The 18572-nt window shown below is 38.5% G+C and overlaps 1 protein-coding gene across 1 annotated transcript; it reads left to right on the forward strand.

Moving 5' to 3' along the window:
• Positions 1-546: 546 nt before the first annotated feature.
• Positions 547-14520, forward strand: TTLL1 (TTL family tubulin polyglutamylase complex subunit L1; the record flags this gene model as incomplete). The annotated part of the gene is made up of 9 exons (XM_084265219.1): positions 547-659; positions 2904-3112; positions 4762-4942; positions 6043-6177; positions 6341-6449; positions 9702-9845; positions 11655-11741; positions 12872-13035; positions 14391-14520. The coding sequence occupies 9 exons, from the start codon at positions 547-549 to the stop codon at positions 14518-14520; spliced, it is 1272 nt and encodes a 423-aa protein (XP_084121345.1).
• Positions 14521-18572: the final 4052 nt, after the last annotated feature.

Below are 18572 nucleotides of genomic sequence, written 5' to 3' on the forward strand. Positions count from 1 at the left end.
ATTTCTTTGGTTCCTTTCCTTGCCAGTATAGCAAATCCTGTTTCTTGATAGAGCACGTAAGGGCTTCTCTTAAAAGCATTTTCTTTTTGTCTGCAGTCACTAAATGATCCATATGAATTCTCCCACTACAAAACAAAGCAAAACAAACCCCTGTATACACAGAAATCATAGTTAGACATAACAAAATGCTGGTGCTCTGTGCTTGGTTCTGTAGACATTATGCAGTAAGAGCACACAGTGATTTCTGTCATGAGTGTCTGTAAGGGGAGGCATGAGTTACCTGCCGATTCATGGAAGGTGGATTGGCTGGGGAGCACCAGAGAGCCTCCTAACTCGTGCCCTTGTGTGTAGTTGTGCAGTTGACAAATGGAGGGTTTCAGTCTGAACCTATGACATATTTTTCCTTGATTTTAAAATTAATTTACTTCTATTTTTCTAGATACTACTTTTCTTCCCCTTTGACTTTCCTGGTTTGTAGTCTCCCATGTTTTCAGCTTCACATCTTGAAACTTTTCTTTACTAACAGGTTTATTCTGCTGTAGGATAATGGCAGGAAAAGTAAAGTGGGTAACTGATATAGAAAAATCTGTTCTAATTAACAACTTTGAAAAAAGAGGCTGGATTCAGGTGGCAGAAAATGAAGACTGGAATTTTTATTGGTAAGTACATTTAAAATATCAATTTCTTTATTTGTGAAGTATTTTAAAATCTTGTAATACCATTAGTAATATGACAAACCATATGAAAAAAAAAACCAAAATATGCACAAATTACCATTAGATAATTTACTTTGGTGCTCCTAAGAGTCTAAAGTTGTTTAATTGTCCCTCTAATGTTTTATGCTGTTGCTAGTCTTCCATTCAGACTTCTGTTGCTGTATTCCTGTATGTGCAGGTCTATTGGTCATTGGTAAGGTCCCATTCCTGTGCTACCCATCTCATGTATCTTTACAGTTTATCATAGAATGATAGAATGCATTTGGTTGGAAGGGAACATTAAAGGTCATCTAGCCCTACCCCCCTGCAGTAAGCAGGGACATCTTCAGCAGATCAGGTCGCTCAGAGCCCCATCAAGCCTGACCTTGAATATCTCCAGGGATGGGGCCTCCGCTACCTCTCTGGGCAACCTGTTCCAGTGATCTACCACCCTCGTGTTGAAGAATTTCTTCCTAATAGCCAACCTAAATCTCCCCTTTTCTAGTTTAAACCATTAACCCTCATCCTATTGGTACATGCCATTGACAACAGATCTTCCCCAGCTTTCCTATAGGCCCCCTCAGGTACTGGAAGGCTGCTGTAAGGTCCCCCCGGAGACTTCTCCAAAGTGAACAAGCCCAACTTTCTCAGTCTGTCTTCCTAGGAGAGGTGCTCCAGCCCTTTGATCATTTTTGTGGCCCTCCTCTGGACACACTCCAACAGGTCCATGTCCATCTTGTGTTGAGGGCTTCAAAGCTGGACACAAACCTTTGCCAAAGGTTTTGTTGGGGAGCAGAAAGTCACTGACCTGTCAAGGTATCAGTCACTTCTGGGAATACCAATTGTAGAAAGCCCAAGGGAAAGGCTCTGCTCAATGTTTTTTGTTTTGAAATGTGATACCTGATTTTATTCCAATTTTTTGTATGCAGGAAGGAGAATTTTTCCTTCTAATGTTGGGAGGGGTTTTGAGGCCTGAGGGCAATCTTTGAATGTGTCTTCTCTAAACATTTTCTGACAGCACAGCATAAGCAGAATAATCTAGATGTACACAGCTCCAATATATGAAAAAATATTATTTTTCATATTCAGTGTGACGGGGGCTTGTGGTGTTACCAGAATGCAGACTTCTGTAGTAAAGGCCTTGAGAACCTCACTTTCCTACTCCTTCATGGTAATGATTTATATGCAGACTAATTATTCAACATTTCAATACTGAGAATTAAAATTAAATTAAATCAAGATAATGGTGAAAGAACGAGAGTAAATATTCCAGCTTCTCCTTTGGCATTTATCTAATATAAGTCCACAAATGCAGTCATCTATTAAATGGCAGAAACAATACTCTACAAGTACACCAAACAATTTCTGTTGTCCCCTTCAAATATGACAGAATGGGGGATTATGCTGCCAAATGTACCATTTATCTCAACGGGCAGGAATCTAGTAATCTGCTCAGGCATTTGGAATGCAGTTGGGGGGAGGTGGAGCGCGCATGGAAACTGTTGTGACTGGTTGGTTTGTTTTGCATTTTGTTTTCTTCCTGAAATCACAACATAGCAGACTGATGGCATTCAGAAAATACTATTAAATTTCCAATGTGAGACATCCAATACAGCAAATTCTTTGTATCCCTGTCCCTGCGCCTTTCTTCTGTGAAAAATGAAGTCAGTAACTGATTTGACGACTTTGGCGCTGCAGCTCCCTGATCTGCTGTTTGCAGGTGCTTTTAGCAAGATCTCTGAATTGCTGTTTTAGTTCACGTGCTTGAAGCCCTTTACAGTCCAAACAGTAAGGTGGTCACTAGGGAATTGGTTTTTATGGCCTTTAAGGGGAAATCTGATGTTGTGAACAGCAACACAATAGATTGAGAAAGATGCTTCTGTGGTGTTTGGGTGCCTATCAGTCATTTGTAGGCCCTGCTAGGGGTTGATCTGACTATAGACAGAGTCCAGTAGAGCCAAGTTGTCATCTTCCTTTCTTCACTGTCTACCCCAGTTTTTGTATTAGTAGAGAGATCCATGAAACCTCTGGCAGGATCATTGGGTTTGCTAATAGAGATTCAGGATATGCAGCAAAAATATCATGCTATTAAAAGAAATGGGAAAGAAAAGATTAAGTGAATGTAACAAACAAACTAAAAAGTTCGACTTTGTCCTCCGGAGTTGTGTTTTTTGGGAGAAATAATTTGGTATCTGTTTTGGCTTCCAGGATGAGCGTGCAAACCATCAGAAATGTTTTCAGCGTGGAAACTGGTTACCGTCTCTCTGATGACCAAATTGTCAATCATTTCCCAAACCATTATGAACTGACCAGAAAAGATCTGATGGTAAAGAATATCAAGCGATACAGGAAAGAGCTTGAGAAAGAAGGAAGTCCTCTTGCTGAAAAGGATGAAAATGGGAAATATATTTATTTAGGTATGTTGTTTTCATTATAAGCATTAATCTTCTTTCCTCTGCGATCAGTAAGTTGGAATTGAGCTAGTGGGTTTTTGTGCATAAAGCACTGAGCCTCTGAAGTGTTAGAACCTTGAAGTGACTACCATGAAATGCTCTGTCCCAGTCAGCACACTTCATCCTAAACCAGTTTATTGCTTTCTGCAAACCTACCAGCCTTCTTCCTCTGTCTTCTCCTTTTTTCTCCCCTCAAATCTGCCTAGGAAAATCTGCATAAGGAATCACAAAAATTGGGAAAGTAATTAAAGTGGTAGGGAGCATTTCATATCCAAAACTACATTTCAAAGCTTTCTACAAATCTTGTGTTGAAGAACAGTGGTGACTGTTTTACGAGTTGAGAGGAATAGAGGCGGTGCCGGTAGTTCAGGATCTTTGCTGAAATTAGAAACAGAACAGGAATAAAAGATTGGACGTTTCTGTTTCCCTGTCATATTACCACAGCACCAAGGCCAAATTCTTCCACTCTCTACTCACTAGTATTCAAGGAGGAGAACAAATCCAGTTTGTATGCATGGGAGTTGTATTTAGACTTAGTTTTGTAAGTAGTAAGGTCCTTAAAGATGACTGTGTTTAACAGTGCAGCATTAGCTGAAGCAACGTTGGATGAAGTGACAATGAAATTATTATTTTTAAAAGTAAGGATACAGAAATAGATTTGTAACTAGGCTTTTTGTCTTTGAGGGGGTACCCAGGGTGGGGGGTGGGTGTGATTTGTTGGGTTTTGTTGGGGTTTTTGTTGTCTTGGTTTGTTGGTTTTTTTAAAAACTATTTTGAAGAGGGGAAGAACGTAGTGTTAAGGAACTTTGCAGTAAGATGAATGATGAAACCAAAAGGCTCTGAAACTTCAAATGAGACAGTGTTTGAGTTTCTGTAATTCATAAGTGGAAAAAAAATCACCCAGACAAGCAAAAAAATATCCCCAAAACCAGGAACGGGGAGAGTAAAGTTGTTTTGGAGGCCTTAAAACACAGGAGTGAATCAGAGATGGGGATATGTTGAGTTGATTTACGTCTTGGAAAAGTGAAATGAAGGCATTGTTCATTTGTGTAAGAAAGCAGCAGTTGCATATGGGTGAAGGTGAATATAATCTGACAGTGAAAAAGAGAGAAATGCTTTTCTTTAGATTTCTGTAAGTATGGTAATACTGATTGTGTGAACACATACGAATGACTAATGTGAGTTACATGGAAATAAAAATCACCACATCCGTGGGGGAAGCAGCATCAGCTGTCACATTTTTGCATGCAGAGAGGATGATAACATGGTGAGCAGAATGGTAAAAGCTGACATAGGTTTTTGAGAAACTTTGATAAAGTTAAGCTGGAATGGAATAGAATACTGTCATTTCACAGCATATAAACAGAAGAGGAAAATTTATTAATGTGAATTAAAAGTATTAATCTGAATTTACCGGAATGGAATATTTTGCAGATGTTTGTTTAAGTAAAAACTAAAAACTAGAATTTGAGGTAAAAAGCAACATGAGGCTTAATAATTGGTACACAATACCAGACTGAAACTTACAACAGAAATTTTTTTTAGCCTAGATTTCTCAATAGCCTTATCAGATATAGCGCCCTTAATTGTGCATCTTTGTTTCTTTACCTCAGATTTTGTTCCTGTTACTTTTATGCTTCCTGCCGATTATAATCTCTTCGTTGAAGAATTCAGAAAAAATCCCTCCAGCACATGGATTATGAAACCTTGTGGCAAGGCTCAAGGAAAAGGAATATTTCTAATCAATAAACTCTCCCAAATTAAAAAATGGTCTCGAGATAGCAAAACATCTTCGTAAGTTCTTAAGACCAAAACCCTTCACTGTACTTTCTGCAATCAAGTGAACCCCATCAACATGCTAATTGTTTGATGCATGGGAAAAGTATTCCATTATTACTGCTTTGTCATTATATAGTTAGTTTTGCATTTAATCTCAGCTGTTATCTGACTTCCTCCTTCAAGCAGGTCTTAATATGACTTGTTTTGGTATGAGGAGGTACAAAGAACTCTTCAATCAACTATTCTTTATCAAAATGCTTCAGTGCTGCTGGGGAAAAAATGCACAAAAATAAATTGTTCTGCTTCATAATATTAAATAGCAGGAAGAAAGAGAAAAATCTTTCCCTAAGCAATTTAAATAATTATTTAATATCTATTACATACCTTTTTTAAATTAGTACAAAGAAATAATGCATTTATGTGAAAGAAATACATTATCCATTTGGAGCACAAAGTAATACACCTTGTGCTGGTGATCTGCTTCCAAATAGATGAAACAGTTTAGCAATCTGTTTTTTCCTCTGACTAGTAAAATCTCTGATCACACAACTAATGTTACTGTTTTTCCTTGTTGTAAAGTGACTGGGTGAGTATCACTTGAGACTTTTTTTTTTTTCTCCCCTGTTTGATTTGGAATCCAAAGAACGTCACAATCCAAAAAGTTATTTTAGCTTTTCACAGTGGTTTGCAATTGCACACCAAGTGTAAATACTAATATTGTAGGAGTAGAAGACCTTGACTAATGAAAGTAATGTACTCTTTGCTTGTCTGAACTGTGCCAAGCTCTTAAGTGCAGGGAAAAGACCAGCTCCTAGAGCTGCATTCTGAATGGCTCAGTCAGCTACCCCATTAACCTCAAAACTGAGTTTAAGTGGTTAGTTGATCTTGGTCTTCTGTTTAGTGATTTTAACTTTTTTTGACATATATAGTGCCTGATACCAAATGTGTATCTACACATGTGTGCAACTACAACTTCATATGCTGTCTTGTCACAAGGTGCAAGATTTCAGTCAATCCAAAGTTTAAAGCTCGCTTCTGAAGAAGAAAAAGTCTCAGATGATATCGTTGCAGTTGTCACATACTGAAATATGATTTGTTGGGGTTTTTTTTCCTAGGTTTGTATCTCAGTCTTCCAAAGAAGCCTATGTGATTTCTCTCTATATCAACAATCCCTTACTTATTGGTGGAAAGAAATTCGATCTTCGTCTATATGTTTTAGTATCTACCTATCGTCCGCTGAGGTGTTACATGTAAGACTGTATATTCTTTTGTCTGGTGAGAATGCTTAATGTAGTTGAGGTAGTGTTGAGCTCGTTGCACGAAGCAGTTTAATGTGTGTGGGGTATCCTAGGATGCTCTTTTCCATGTTTTTTATTGGGGTTTAACGCATTTTAATGACTTTTTGCATTTAAGGTATAAACTTGGATTTTGCCGGTTTTGCACAGTAAAATATACACCAAGTACAAGTGAATTGGATAACATGTTTGTACATCTTACAAATGTTGCCATTCAGAAACATGGGGTAAGTGTACTGAGTTCTTAGGTGCTCTTTTGCAGCAAGACTGATTTTCTTAAATTGTCCCCCAAAATCTGTAACTAAAAGGTTTTGTTTGTCATATTCTTCAGCATCTCTCAATTAAAATACTTCAACTTGAACGTAGAAATTAATAAATCTTAGAAAGCTGCAGCCCAAAAGTTTGCAAGATAATGAGTTGCAGCTCTGTAACAGAATGTGATACCTTCGGTATTGGCTTGCAGTAGTTGAAAGCAGAGGTTTTCTTCAGGCCTCCTGTCATTTAAATGCTAATATGCTCACTCAGCAATCGATTCTGTGAGGAGTGGAGTTAATGAAGCCTGGTTCCTGTGGATTTGTATTTTATAATAGCACTTTAATATTGCCTTCCTGATCTCTCCTTCCCCCTCTCTTTCCCATGCCATTAATGTAGCTTTCCTATTTCCAGCACTTATTCGTCACAGTACTTTCCAGCTTCTTCCTATGTTTCCTACCCCTCCGCCCCCACCTTCCTTCTCTGAGTAAGAAAGGGAATGTGCAGTTGGGAGCTTGGAGATAAGTGTTTGCTGCCTGGCCAGCTGCTGGCTTCCTCTTGAACGGGCAAAGATGGAGTTCTGCCTGCAGACCAGTTCTGTGCTGTAATTTGCCATTGACATTCATAAAACATGTGGAAACCCCATAGCTTTGACAGCACTTCCCTATATCAAAATAGGCTGAAGTTCACCCATGAGAAGAAAGGCCAATGGGTCAGGGGTGACGTGAACAGATGGGCATACGCCATCACTGCTCAGGCCTCGTTTCTTTGGGGAATCCGCTTGATGATGATGATGATGATGATGACTGTCCCTTTGGCGCTTTTAGCGGATGTCTGTGATGTCTGAGCTGTCCCTCTGCTACAGTCATTAAAACTCTATTGTTGCACTTCCTAATTTCGTAGGTTTTATTTTAAGAGTGCAGAACATAAACGTGTACGTACATGCACGCACACATACGCTCATGCATATATATTCGTGTGTGTGTGCACATAGACTCACACACAAGATACATAAAATGTTCCTTAAATTACAGCCTTGCTAAATGTGCTTTGTCTGCTACTGTTCTGTAAGATGCATAGCATAGCAGAACAAATGTTTTTATCTAGGTATTCCTGTAGCAACAGTGGAAATTCAAAATGTCACTTAGGGTGGTAGTTCCAAAACAGGCTAAGTGTCAAAATGTGGCATTTCTCAGTACTACCAACATTTTCTTGCTCAGGTCCTGATTTGTGAAGTGCCACACGTTAGAGTTTGCCAGGGCACACTGAGAATTGTTTGTAGCGAAAGCAGATCCCATACAACTTAAGAGGATAAATCATGGGGCTGTTGCCAGTAGCAGTGAAGAGGTGAGGCGTGTGGTATGTTGCCTATCCCATTACTATACACCCTTTCCTCTGCTCTGCCAGTTAAGGAATGGCCATCAAGATTTCTCAAAAGTAGATGGGAAAGTAGTGGTGAGGTCGCTTTGAGAGAAGAAAGGACAACAGAAATGGGTACATGGAAGTAGCAGCTTAAAAATGGGGAATCATTACTAGAGTATTTGGAAAACTTCTTATAAATGCTGAACCACTGATACAGAGCTTTGCAGAACAAAGTGACAGAAGTTTAATGTAAAGCCACTCTATCCATCCTATCTCTCCTTCTGTTTTAAGTGTGTTTGTTGTTGGAGGCACTTAGGCTGTACAGGTTTTGAAGAAGGATCTGATTTGAACTCTTAAGTAGTTTGCCAAAGTTATGATGAGGTCTGGAAAAACTCTTAAGTTCTGTCTGTTAATCTCTACTCTAAGCCCTATGTGAACTGTAGAGTTCCAGTGTGTTTGTACCCTATAAGCTCATGGGAAAACATGCCTAATTTGGACAGTGGACAGCTCAGTGTGGAGGAGATAGAAAGGGGAAAATGATGGAAGTTTAGTCAGTATACCCATTGTAATGTTTGTGCTGGCAAATACAGTTTCTACGTCATTATTCACTGCATGTGTAATGCAAACAAAACAACACTAATTCTTCTACTTAATTATCTTCAGTTAGTGATCTTCCACCCAGCCTGCAATATTCTCTTCTAATATGTTTAATTAAATAGCTGTGATTAGTGTAAAGCACTACCTGGTTGCAATCTATTATGATTTGAGTACTTGCTCTGAAATGCAAAGAGGGGTGAAACTTTGATCTCTGTTCCTTTGCCAGAATCTGATGTCAAGACATTTCTTCCGTTCAGCAAGTCCTGAGAACCATGTTTCAGATCCTTATTTGTACAGTCTGGTTTTCTAAATTTACTAAGAGGGGAGCTGTAAGAAAGGCTTAAAAATACATAGAGGCTTCTCTGACCTCGTCTTAGAGGACAACAGAGAACTTGCTCTGCTCGATGCATTCTGTGTTTTATAATTTAGCAGGTATACAGTCATTAATTCTTAGAAATGCTCTTGAGAGCGTTTGTAAAGGGACAAAGCATTTGTCCTGAGAGTTATTCGAGGTCTGAGTGTGTGTCTTTCCATCAGTAAGAATACCTTTAGTTTGCTCTCATCTTCCCTTTTAAAGAGAATATAGTGCACAACATTGATAGCCTCTGAATAGACAAATAAAAGGTAACCTTTTTTCCATTCTGTTTCAGTAGCACTTAGTAAGGTTTTTTTATATCAAAATACTGAATTACTTGAAAAATTAACCTTCAAAAGTAATTCATGTGTCATTTCACTGTCTCCTGGAATGTAAGTATTGTCAGCAGCACCGTTAAGAGGCTACTGTGTTTGCCTTTCGGTAAACAGACAAGCGGCATGTTAAATGAAAGTGCTTATCCGTGTTTGTTGAAGTGCTGCAGCTAACTTCAGTGAAATTTAGCTATTGCTCACTGAATTATTTCTCCCTTATCCCCAAAGGATGAAAAAGCTTCAATTCTTTCCTTTCACAACTTGTATTTCCAAATAATAAATTATGTTTCACTATAAAACTGTCCAAGTACCAGTTTGGGGTTTTTTTCTTCAAAGACAGATTTATTACTTGATTTGCAATGTATGATATAAACACACACAGCTCTAATAAAAACCAGTTGTTTATATAGAGGGCAGTTCAAAATAAAGCTGAAGTCTTCCTAAAGATGTGAAATAGAGTAAAAACAATTTGCTGAGTTTATTTTTAGAGCAGTACTTGTATATAAGCAGGTTCTTTGTGTGGATGAAACGAACCTGCTGAACTCAGATTCTTAAACTGAATTAACTCCTTAACTCTTCAGGATGATTACAATCATATCCATGGAGGCAAGTGGACAGTGAGTAACTTACGCCTGTATCTGGAGAGCACCCGTGGAAAGGAAGTCACAAACAAATTATTTGATGAAATTCACTGGATCATTGTGCAGTCACTGAAGGCTGTTGCGGTGAGTACTGTTCCTGGGACGCTGCCAGCAATAGCATTATGGCTGCAGGCTTCTCCTAACCCTGAAAGTGAGTTTGCCATCAAAACCCCTAAAATGTATTTCCTGCTGTTTGAGTGATGGTGTTGATGCTGCTTTCTGCAATTCTGTTCTCTGTTGGTCTCTCTGAGCTGAGGGAACCTTAGCATTGGCTGGGTGAGTGAGCTGTCTGCACATACTGAAGAAGCAGATGAGGCTCTTTCCTTGAGGGCTCCATGAACTATTTAATGTGACTTGATGCCGCCCTTGTGAATAGCGTTGAGCTCTGCCAAGGTGCGTGACGTCACTGCAGCAATAACAAATGTGTCAAAGAAAAAATAGCTCTGGAGGACAATTTATCAAAGAAAATGTAAGGCTATTAGTTCAGCAGAGTTACATAACTTACTTTCACCTCTTTTATACACAAGTCATGCAGTTATCATGAACTCTTATTTAAAAAGAAAAAGTAGAAACCAGTCCTCTGCTTGGGTGCCTTTGTAGTGTTTGGGCAATATCCCACTGCATTAGAGAGCAGATATTGCTCTGTCACTCAGCTGGGGTAACTGAATAATTAACTGGTGCCACAGACTGTCCTGTTACCAAGTGTGTGGCCCTGTCATGGATTGGTCCTGGCACCACCGTGAGCTGAATCAGCTCATTTGCCCAACTGACAATTACTGTCTTGTTTTACCCATGGGTTAGTATTCTGCCCATGTAAAAAGCTGAATCACCTCTCTGAAGAACCAGATGAACCCCAGAGTCAGCACGAGAAGAGGGACGAGGTCGTGAAGCTAGGATCAGTGGGAGGTGGGGAACTGTAGCTCAGCTTAGCCTCTTCTGTGCAGCCATGTTGGAAACCAGATGTGACAAGGAAAGGGATTCAATCCAAATGTTAGCAGAACCTTAAAAGAGAAGAGAAAAAGTGCTGAGATTTATCTAGCATGAAATGTTTTGGTCCTCTGTCTTTCTGACGATAGCAAATGTAATGAGATGCTTGTTCCTCTTCCCCTCCCTTTCCACTCCCTGAAGAACTGAAAAGCTGTCATTATTACTCAGATGAAAACATCTCACCAGCTTGTTACAAAGGTTTCCTTAAAAGATCTAGTGAGATTTGCATAGAAGAAGAGTCTTGCCATGTATGCTGCAAATGTTTAGCAGATGCAGGGAAACCACTGATTCTTTGGGGCATGTGCATCTAAGCAGAACTTGATCCTAGGTCCCTCTTGGCTTTTGGGATCATAGTTGGCTTGAGTTAATTATAATTTTCTAATTATAACTTTTCTATAATTATAATTATCTAGTAACTGACCTCAAATTTCTGCATAGTTGCAGCAGCATAATAAAATAAATGTGTTTGAATAAGTCTTCTTTTTCTGAAGTTTAAAGAATTCACAATTATGTGAAGCTGTGTTACATAAATTGTAAAACTTCCTGATTTCTCCTGATGCAGGCAGGCTTCGAATATTGTTATTACTTGTGAAAAATATGAAAACACTTTTATTTTCACTCTGGCAACATAATGGAAAATTAGTGTAATATACTACTTGACATTAAGGCAGACATTAATATTGAAATATTTACTTACAACTTGGAAAAAGGCAATATTGAAGTTAGGATTTAGTAAACTTATATTGGATTTAGAACACTTAAACTCTAATAGAAGATTTCATAATGTAATGTAATTCATAATGTAATGTAATTCATAATGCAATTGCATGTGATTTCTACCAAAGTGTGTTATCAAGTTACTGAATTGTTGATTTTAATACATACTGATATCTTTTTTTCTTATAGCCTGTAATGAATAATGATAAGCACTGCTTTGAGTGTTATGGCTATGACATTATCATTGATGACAAGCTGAAACCATGGCTAATTGAGGTAAAGTTATATAAAAAACAGGAAAAACACTTCCTTCTCTTTTCACAGAACAAAACTAAGTAGATTTCAGTGTAGTCTTTCCCCTTTTCAAAAGGTATCTTTTCTTCCTCAGGTAAGTAGATAAAGAAAAGTGTTGAAAAGTACAATAGGCTGTGTGCTTTTGTTTCCTATTTGTTTGGTGGCTTTATTTGTTGGTGGCTTTCTGTTTTGCCTTTTCAATCCAGTGCATCCATACAATTGGACTGCAGAGGCAGAACTGTTAGATACCATATGGTTAGCTGGAAACTTGTCATTGACTTGATGGAGTATAACATCAAACTTTAGTTTTAAATGCTGTCATGGCCTTAATGTTGCAGGTTGAGAGGAAAGATAAGGGGCACACAAAGGATAATTGAGGTATTTGTAAGGTTGGAGTCACACACACACCCCCGCCCAATTTTTCTTTAGCGTATTCACTTTGGATCTGTATGTTCAACATAAGTTTTATCTATCCTTCTTGTGAAAGATCAAAGGTAAATGGACTTTATAAAAATAAAATATTAAACAATCTGTTTATTGTTCTGATACCACTTCTCCATAATAAATGTGGAACACAAGAGCTATGTTAAATGAACCCCAGTTCTAAATAAAGCAAGGTGCGCTGTAGTGCTTTAAATTGAGGGCACGTATGTGTGTCTCCAGCTCACCATTTACCAGGGGAGAACTCAGATAGAGAATGTAAATAAAAGCCATTTACCTGGAAGAAATCCACGGATTCCTGTATGTAACAGCTGTTGAAGTGAACCAGGCAAAGGGTAAGCACTGGAAATTCTGGGGTTTACATCTGTGTAAGCTTAGAAAATAAAACACAAATCTGTGTCTTGCCTGACTAACCCTGGTGAACCTAGTCTCAACAAAAATCTTCAGGCTGACGCTGCAGACACTTAGTGGTTTGGTGCTTTTGTCTTTAAGTAATAAATGAAATGCCCGGTGGGGGGATTCCTTCCCATGTCTGAGGAACTGAAAGATGTGCTTTGAGACGCTCTTAATTTCCCAAATAGTACATATAGTCATATATGCTTTTTTGGAGAACTATATACCACTGAAAAAAATGATGCTGACCCTTTTTTTTTTTCTTTCCCCTTTTTTAGGTTAATGCTTCCCCTTCTCTTACTTCTAGTACTGCTAATGATCGTATCTTGAAGTATAATCTTATAAATGACACACTTAACATTGCTGTGCCTAATGGGGAAATTCCAGACTGTAAATGGAATAAATCTCCACCGAAAGAGGTTCTTGGCAATTATGAAGTCTTGTAAGTTTTATCAGAGTTCTGTGTAAATGTACATATTTTTTAGGCACCTCACTCTTTTAATGCCTAACATAGCCCACAGAGATAAGATGAGCTTCATTCTGATGTGAAAAATGGACACAAAGTACCGCTTCATTTTTTTGGAGCTGCAATAGCAGCACTGGAGGTGGGAGTGCGTTAAAGAAGGGTTGTCTCACCTGGTCTCTAGAGGGAATGTTAGTTGTCTGATAAGCCTCTGCTTGCACCTTTTGAGCTTCCAGCAGCTGGATTTGACAGATGAAGGTGAAGAGAGCGTTTGTCTTAAACGTGTAAAACTTCAGTTGTATTGAGTGTAATATGTCAATGGCATTTAAATACATATAATAGCTTTTTTGATAGAAATTTTCACTCAGCTCCTAGAAACGACACCACTTGACTCCTGTAATTCATGGGTGTAATTATAATGAATTGTTAGATATTTATTAAATTCCCCAATTTGTATTGCAAAGGGAGAAATTGAGGAAACAGGGATATTTATGTTGGAGTGTCTGAAGGATTCATTTACAATTGATAGGTAGAGGAAGACTGATTTAAATACCATTTTGATGATACTCTTTCTTGCATTTTGAGAGAAAATGTTCAGATAGGTTCTCTAGCATTACGTGGTACAATTGTTCAGCATGTCAGGAATGTGATGATGTGCATAGCTGATTCACTAGTTCACACTGATCTTAAATACTCTTTCTATATGCGAGTAGAGATAGTGTAACAAAGTATATATTATGACTGTTGTGCAAAATATTGTAGTGTTATCTTTTGATAATTACACATCTATAGCCAGTTTCTGCTTGGAGTTCGCATAGCAGCTGAGAGGTAAGTTTATACTGAGGTGATCTGAGGCCATAATGGGCTTAGATATTTAAAGAACTACTTGTCGCTGTGGTTAAGTGTTACAAAACGCGTGTCATTGAATGCATTTCATCTAAGCACACTGTTGTTTGACCACCTCATTCTTTGCTTACTTGCTCTCTGATGCAACATTGGAGTGTTTTAACACTGCAGCTAACAATTCTCTAAAGCAATAGCCTAAGACTTCCAATGCCAGCAGCCTGATGCTCCTGCTTAGCCACAGACCCACGCAGAGAGGAGAAATACAGAAGTACATCTGAAATTTCACAACTGTAAAATTTCACAAACTTGGGACTTTAACCAAAGCTGCCAGATGATTTGCTCCAGTGATGCATGTGTAAACCTGTGTGTAGAACAGCTTGTATTACATTTCAGTGCTAGGTATTAAGTAAAACAGAATAGAGAGGACTCGCTCTTGTTTGTGTAGTGAATAGCAGGACGAGGCACTGAACACCTTATCTTCTTTTTAGGTATGATGAAGAGATGGCGCAGGGTGATGGGCCAGATCGTGACTTGCGCGGTCGCCCTGGGCAATCTACTGGGGTGAAAGGAAACCGGGCAAGAGATTCGGGGAAGCCTGTACTAACCACCTGGAAGTGACAACGGACGAAGCAGCTGCGCTCTGGGTAGGATGACAGCGTGAACAAAAATGCTGGTTTTGAACAGATTCCTCCATTCTTCTGCATTGCATGTGGGAAATACTAAAAGAGGACAATACAGGCTTTGAAAAGAAATGAAGCAAACACTCTAAACTCAGAACTGTACTAGACATACACTGACTTGATGATTATTACAATAATATATATATAGTGTGTATATATAATTGTTTTATATATACACACACATATATATTTTGTATGAACTCATAATCTCTCAGTAATGATTAAGAACTTATTAAATAAAAATTCCAGTTCAGAATATGCATTCTGAAAGAAACCCCTTGCTGTTCTGGATAGGATTTATGTCCTATAGTAACCTGTCCCTAAGTCCCTATAAGATATGGGGGGTGGGTTCTGTAAAATGGTGGTAGTAATGAGTGTTAATATTGTCACAATGATGGTTCACATGCTTGCCAGTAAAAGAAGGGTAACTAGAAGAAATAGAATACATGGAGTTGAGGCTGTAGTCACTTAATGCAGCTAGTGATTTATAACCAGTATTAAGAAATTGAAAAGCAACTCTTTATATGCTGAGGGTTTGTTTGTTGTGTTTGGGTTTTTCTTTTCTTATTTCCTTTAAGTGTTTTGAGCTTCTAACTCTTTAAAGAGAGAAAGTTTCATGGACTGAGGGAGTGTTTCAAATGCTCTGTAGATGCATTATTTCACGAGCTATTTATTTTTCTTTCAAGAAAATGCATGTCTGTGGAAACAGACAGAACAATTACATACTGTAATAAATCTCAGTCCTTGAAGCCAATGATAAATTCTTAATTTGCACCAGAATCTCTTTATTTATTTCTGCATGTATATAAGTACAGTATCTATATATTTTTGTATATTATGTGCACGGTAAGAAAAATATTGTTGCACGTGGTAAGCCATTTCTGGTAGCTCTGATAGCAAAAGTTGTGATGATTAGCTACCAAAATGTATAGAGCAAAAGTTAAAAATAGGTATTTCAGTCTTCTAACAGCGCCGCATATAAATAAACTGGTTGGGTTTGTGATTGGCTGTTGCTCCCACTTGCATTTCCACTAGTTATTGGAGGTTATTTATAAATGTCAATGTGGAGCTCTGATTATCTTTATTTCCCTTTCTCCTCCCGCCCCCCTTTTTTTTTTTTTTTTGGATGGTGGGGAATCATGGAGACAAAGGCAGAGGGGGCTGAGAGTTGCACATGTCCATGTAAACGTAACATGCTCTGACCTGGATGCTGCTAGCACAGTGATACTCACCCTCTGCCTGCCACAGCGGGCTACCTGTTTTGCCCTCTGATGTGGCAGGCCACTAAAGCACATACAAAGAAAACTTAACCTCTCCCAAATGTTTTGAGTTTCTTGAACACATAAAGCAGCCCACTTGTACCACAGAAAATGTCAGTCCTTTTCCTGCTTTTGAACGTCCTCCTAGATGAGGGCAGCTGCTTGGAAACTGCTTTTTTGGGGGAGAGTTGGTGCTGATGACTTTGCAGTCTGAATGCAATCTGGCAAGAGCAGTTTGGGCTGGGGAGGGAGGGCAGATATGGGCTGGGCTGACCAATATCCTTACATGTGATCTGGGATTCATCCTTGGAGTAAAGGATGAAATATGTAGACTGAATGAGTCACTCCAAGTGTAATCCTCATCTTGATCAATCTTGGACGTTCCATTAAAATAAAGACCAAGATCCAATTGATTCTCTGGAAATCAGGCCTTAATACAAAAGCATATTCAAGTTGGCTCTTGAAATAAGGCTGAGAAAAGATGATTACTGCATCATAGTAAAGCTCATCTAAATTCCTGGTCTTACAGTTTTGGGGGTTGAAGTTTTATGTTTGGTGTGTTGTTTTGTGGGGTTTTTTTAGTTCCTAAGCGTGAGTCTTGCTTGTATGTTTGAACCATGATGGGTGAGCTACTCTTAACTAGATATGTGGTCAGATATTAAGTATTGTTTTAATGATGTGATATTTAGTGGGCAGATGTTTCCGGCCCCAACTGCCTGTTAGTAGGAAGTATGTGACAGCCTTAGGAACCATGAGGCTGTAGTAAATAGTACTTTGTTGTGTGGCTATATTTCTTATAGACAGACAACACAACAAGGATACTCTGATAGAAGGAAAATTGAGCTTTCTCTCATTTTAGTTTCTGCTGCTTGTGATTAATTTCTTTAGAGCTTGGACAAAGGATGTTGTTGTAGTCTTGTAGTCTATCGTAACAATAGCATTAGCAAGGATGAGTACAACATAATGATTACTCCTTCCCTATATCTTCTTTCCTGTTCCTGTAGCCTACATTAGTGGGATTTCATAGGGAAGAGGTATATGCTAATTCTAGTAAAGATTCAACTTCACACTGTTACTTTTTGAGTATGTAGAAGTCATGACATACTAACTGACCTGTAGTGACTTTCAGTCTCCATCGTGGGAAAGCTTACTGTGAAAGCAAAACCATGCCTGGCTTATTAGGATTTATTGCTGTTGGTGGCTTTGGAGACTTAATCCAGGTAATACTTTTCAGGTGTAATTTCACAATGAATCAAAACAGACAGTACCATCTACATCAGTTCTTCCAAACTTGTTTGGAAGGTGGTACTCTGTGTTGGCGATGGTGGCTTTACAGCTAGGCAGCGAATTGAATCAGGGCTTGCAGAACACAAGAGACACTGACAAGACAGAAAAGGAATAGCACTACCTATAATATTACTAATTAAATATTCTTATTTGTTTGGGGGGTTCTAATGGCTTGGAAAGGGTCAACTCATTTGAGTTCCCACTCTTACGATAATGCATCTCTTCCAGTTCTGACTTCTGAAAAGTTGTCATCGTGTTAAATTGGTAAATGTCTTACTATTGCCTTCAAAGAATGAGAATTTCTGCCCCAATGTGTAGCAGATCTGTTTCATTCATGTATAGTATTTGCAGAGCAGTATTTTATTTGGAAAATAGTTTCATAGAGCTATCAATTTGGAACGATCAAATCCTTCTCTCACCATGGTAATACTGGGAAAGCATATGCCAAACACTTTACTTGAGGCTGAAATATCTCTGTAAAATACCTAGTAAATCATCGTTACTACTACAAAACCAAAACATTAACCTATTACTAAATGGGGGATAAAGGAAGCTCTGATAGGAATATTTTGCCATGTAGTACTTAATCCCATAACTAGCATTTTGATTTCGAATGTGGGTGTCACATTTTACAAGGTTAAATCTCCAACCAGTGTATTGCTAGCAATTTATCCTGCTGACTCAAACATTAATTCAGTCATGCAATGTTCTTCTTTGAAGAGCAAGAAGACCAAGAGACTACAGGTACAGTGACCATCTCTTCTTGATCCCATTCCACTTTATTTCTAAAAACAATGTGCTGGTGATTAGATCCGTCAGGCTGCTTTCTCCTCACTTCCTTGTCCAAAAGGGTTTTTGCAGAGGATGAAGCTTGGAGGCCTCACTATATTTTCACTTCTAATACTTGAAAAGCCTATGTATGTAAAGGGAGTTTTAAGGAACAAAACTGAAATATCATGAAATTCTAGATAACTAAGATTGGCTTTCTGATTATCAGTAAAAAGCCAACTCCCCAAAAAAACTGTAAGCAAACACAAAATACTCCTTTTCTATGAGGAACTTGAGGCCTCATATCCCTAAGTGAAATGTTCTTGAGAAACTCAAAATTAGGAACACCCATTGCTATGTAATATTTATTTTTTCTGTGCAAGACCTGTTGAAAAATACAGTGCTGGTTTGAAGGAATTTAAATCAGGAACGGGTCATGTTCTGCATTAGCTGGAATGAGAGTTCGCTCTGTGCATGACACAGCTTGTCCATAGACTCAGGAGGATGACAAGGGAACAAAAGCAGTTACAGCTAATAGTTGTAAAGGGGACTAATATAGGTGAGGAGGAAGGCAGTATGTGGCTGCTATCGCCCTGTGAGATGCATGTTTGTACATGGCCTTGAATGGTAAAGGTGAAAATGTGGTGAGGAGGAAGAGAAACTGCAAATTAAAACT

Source organism: Gallinula chloropus (genome assembly GCF_964237585.1).
Source record: "Gallinula chloropus genome assembly, chromosome: 1".
NCBI lineage: Eukaryota > Metazoa > Chordata > Aves > Gruiformes > Rallidae > Gallinula > Gallinula chloropus.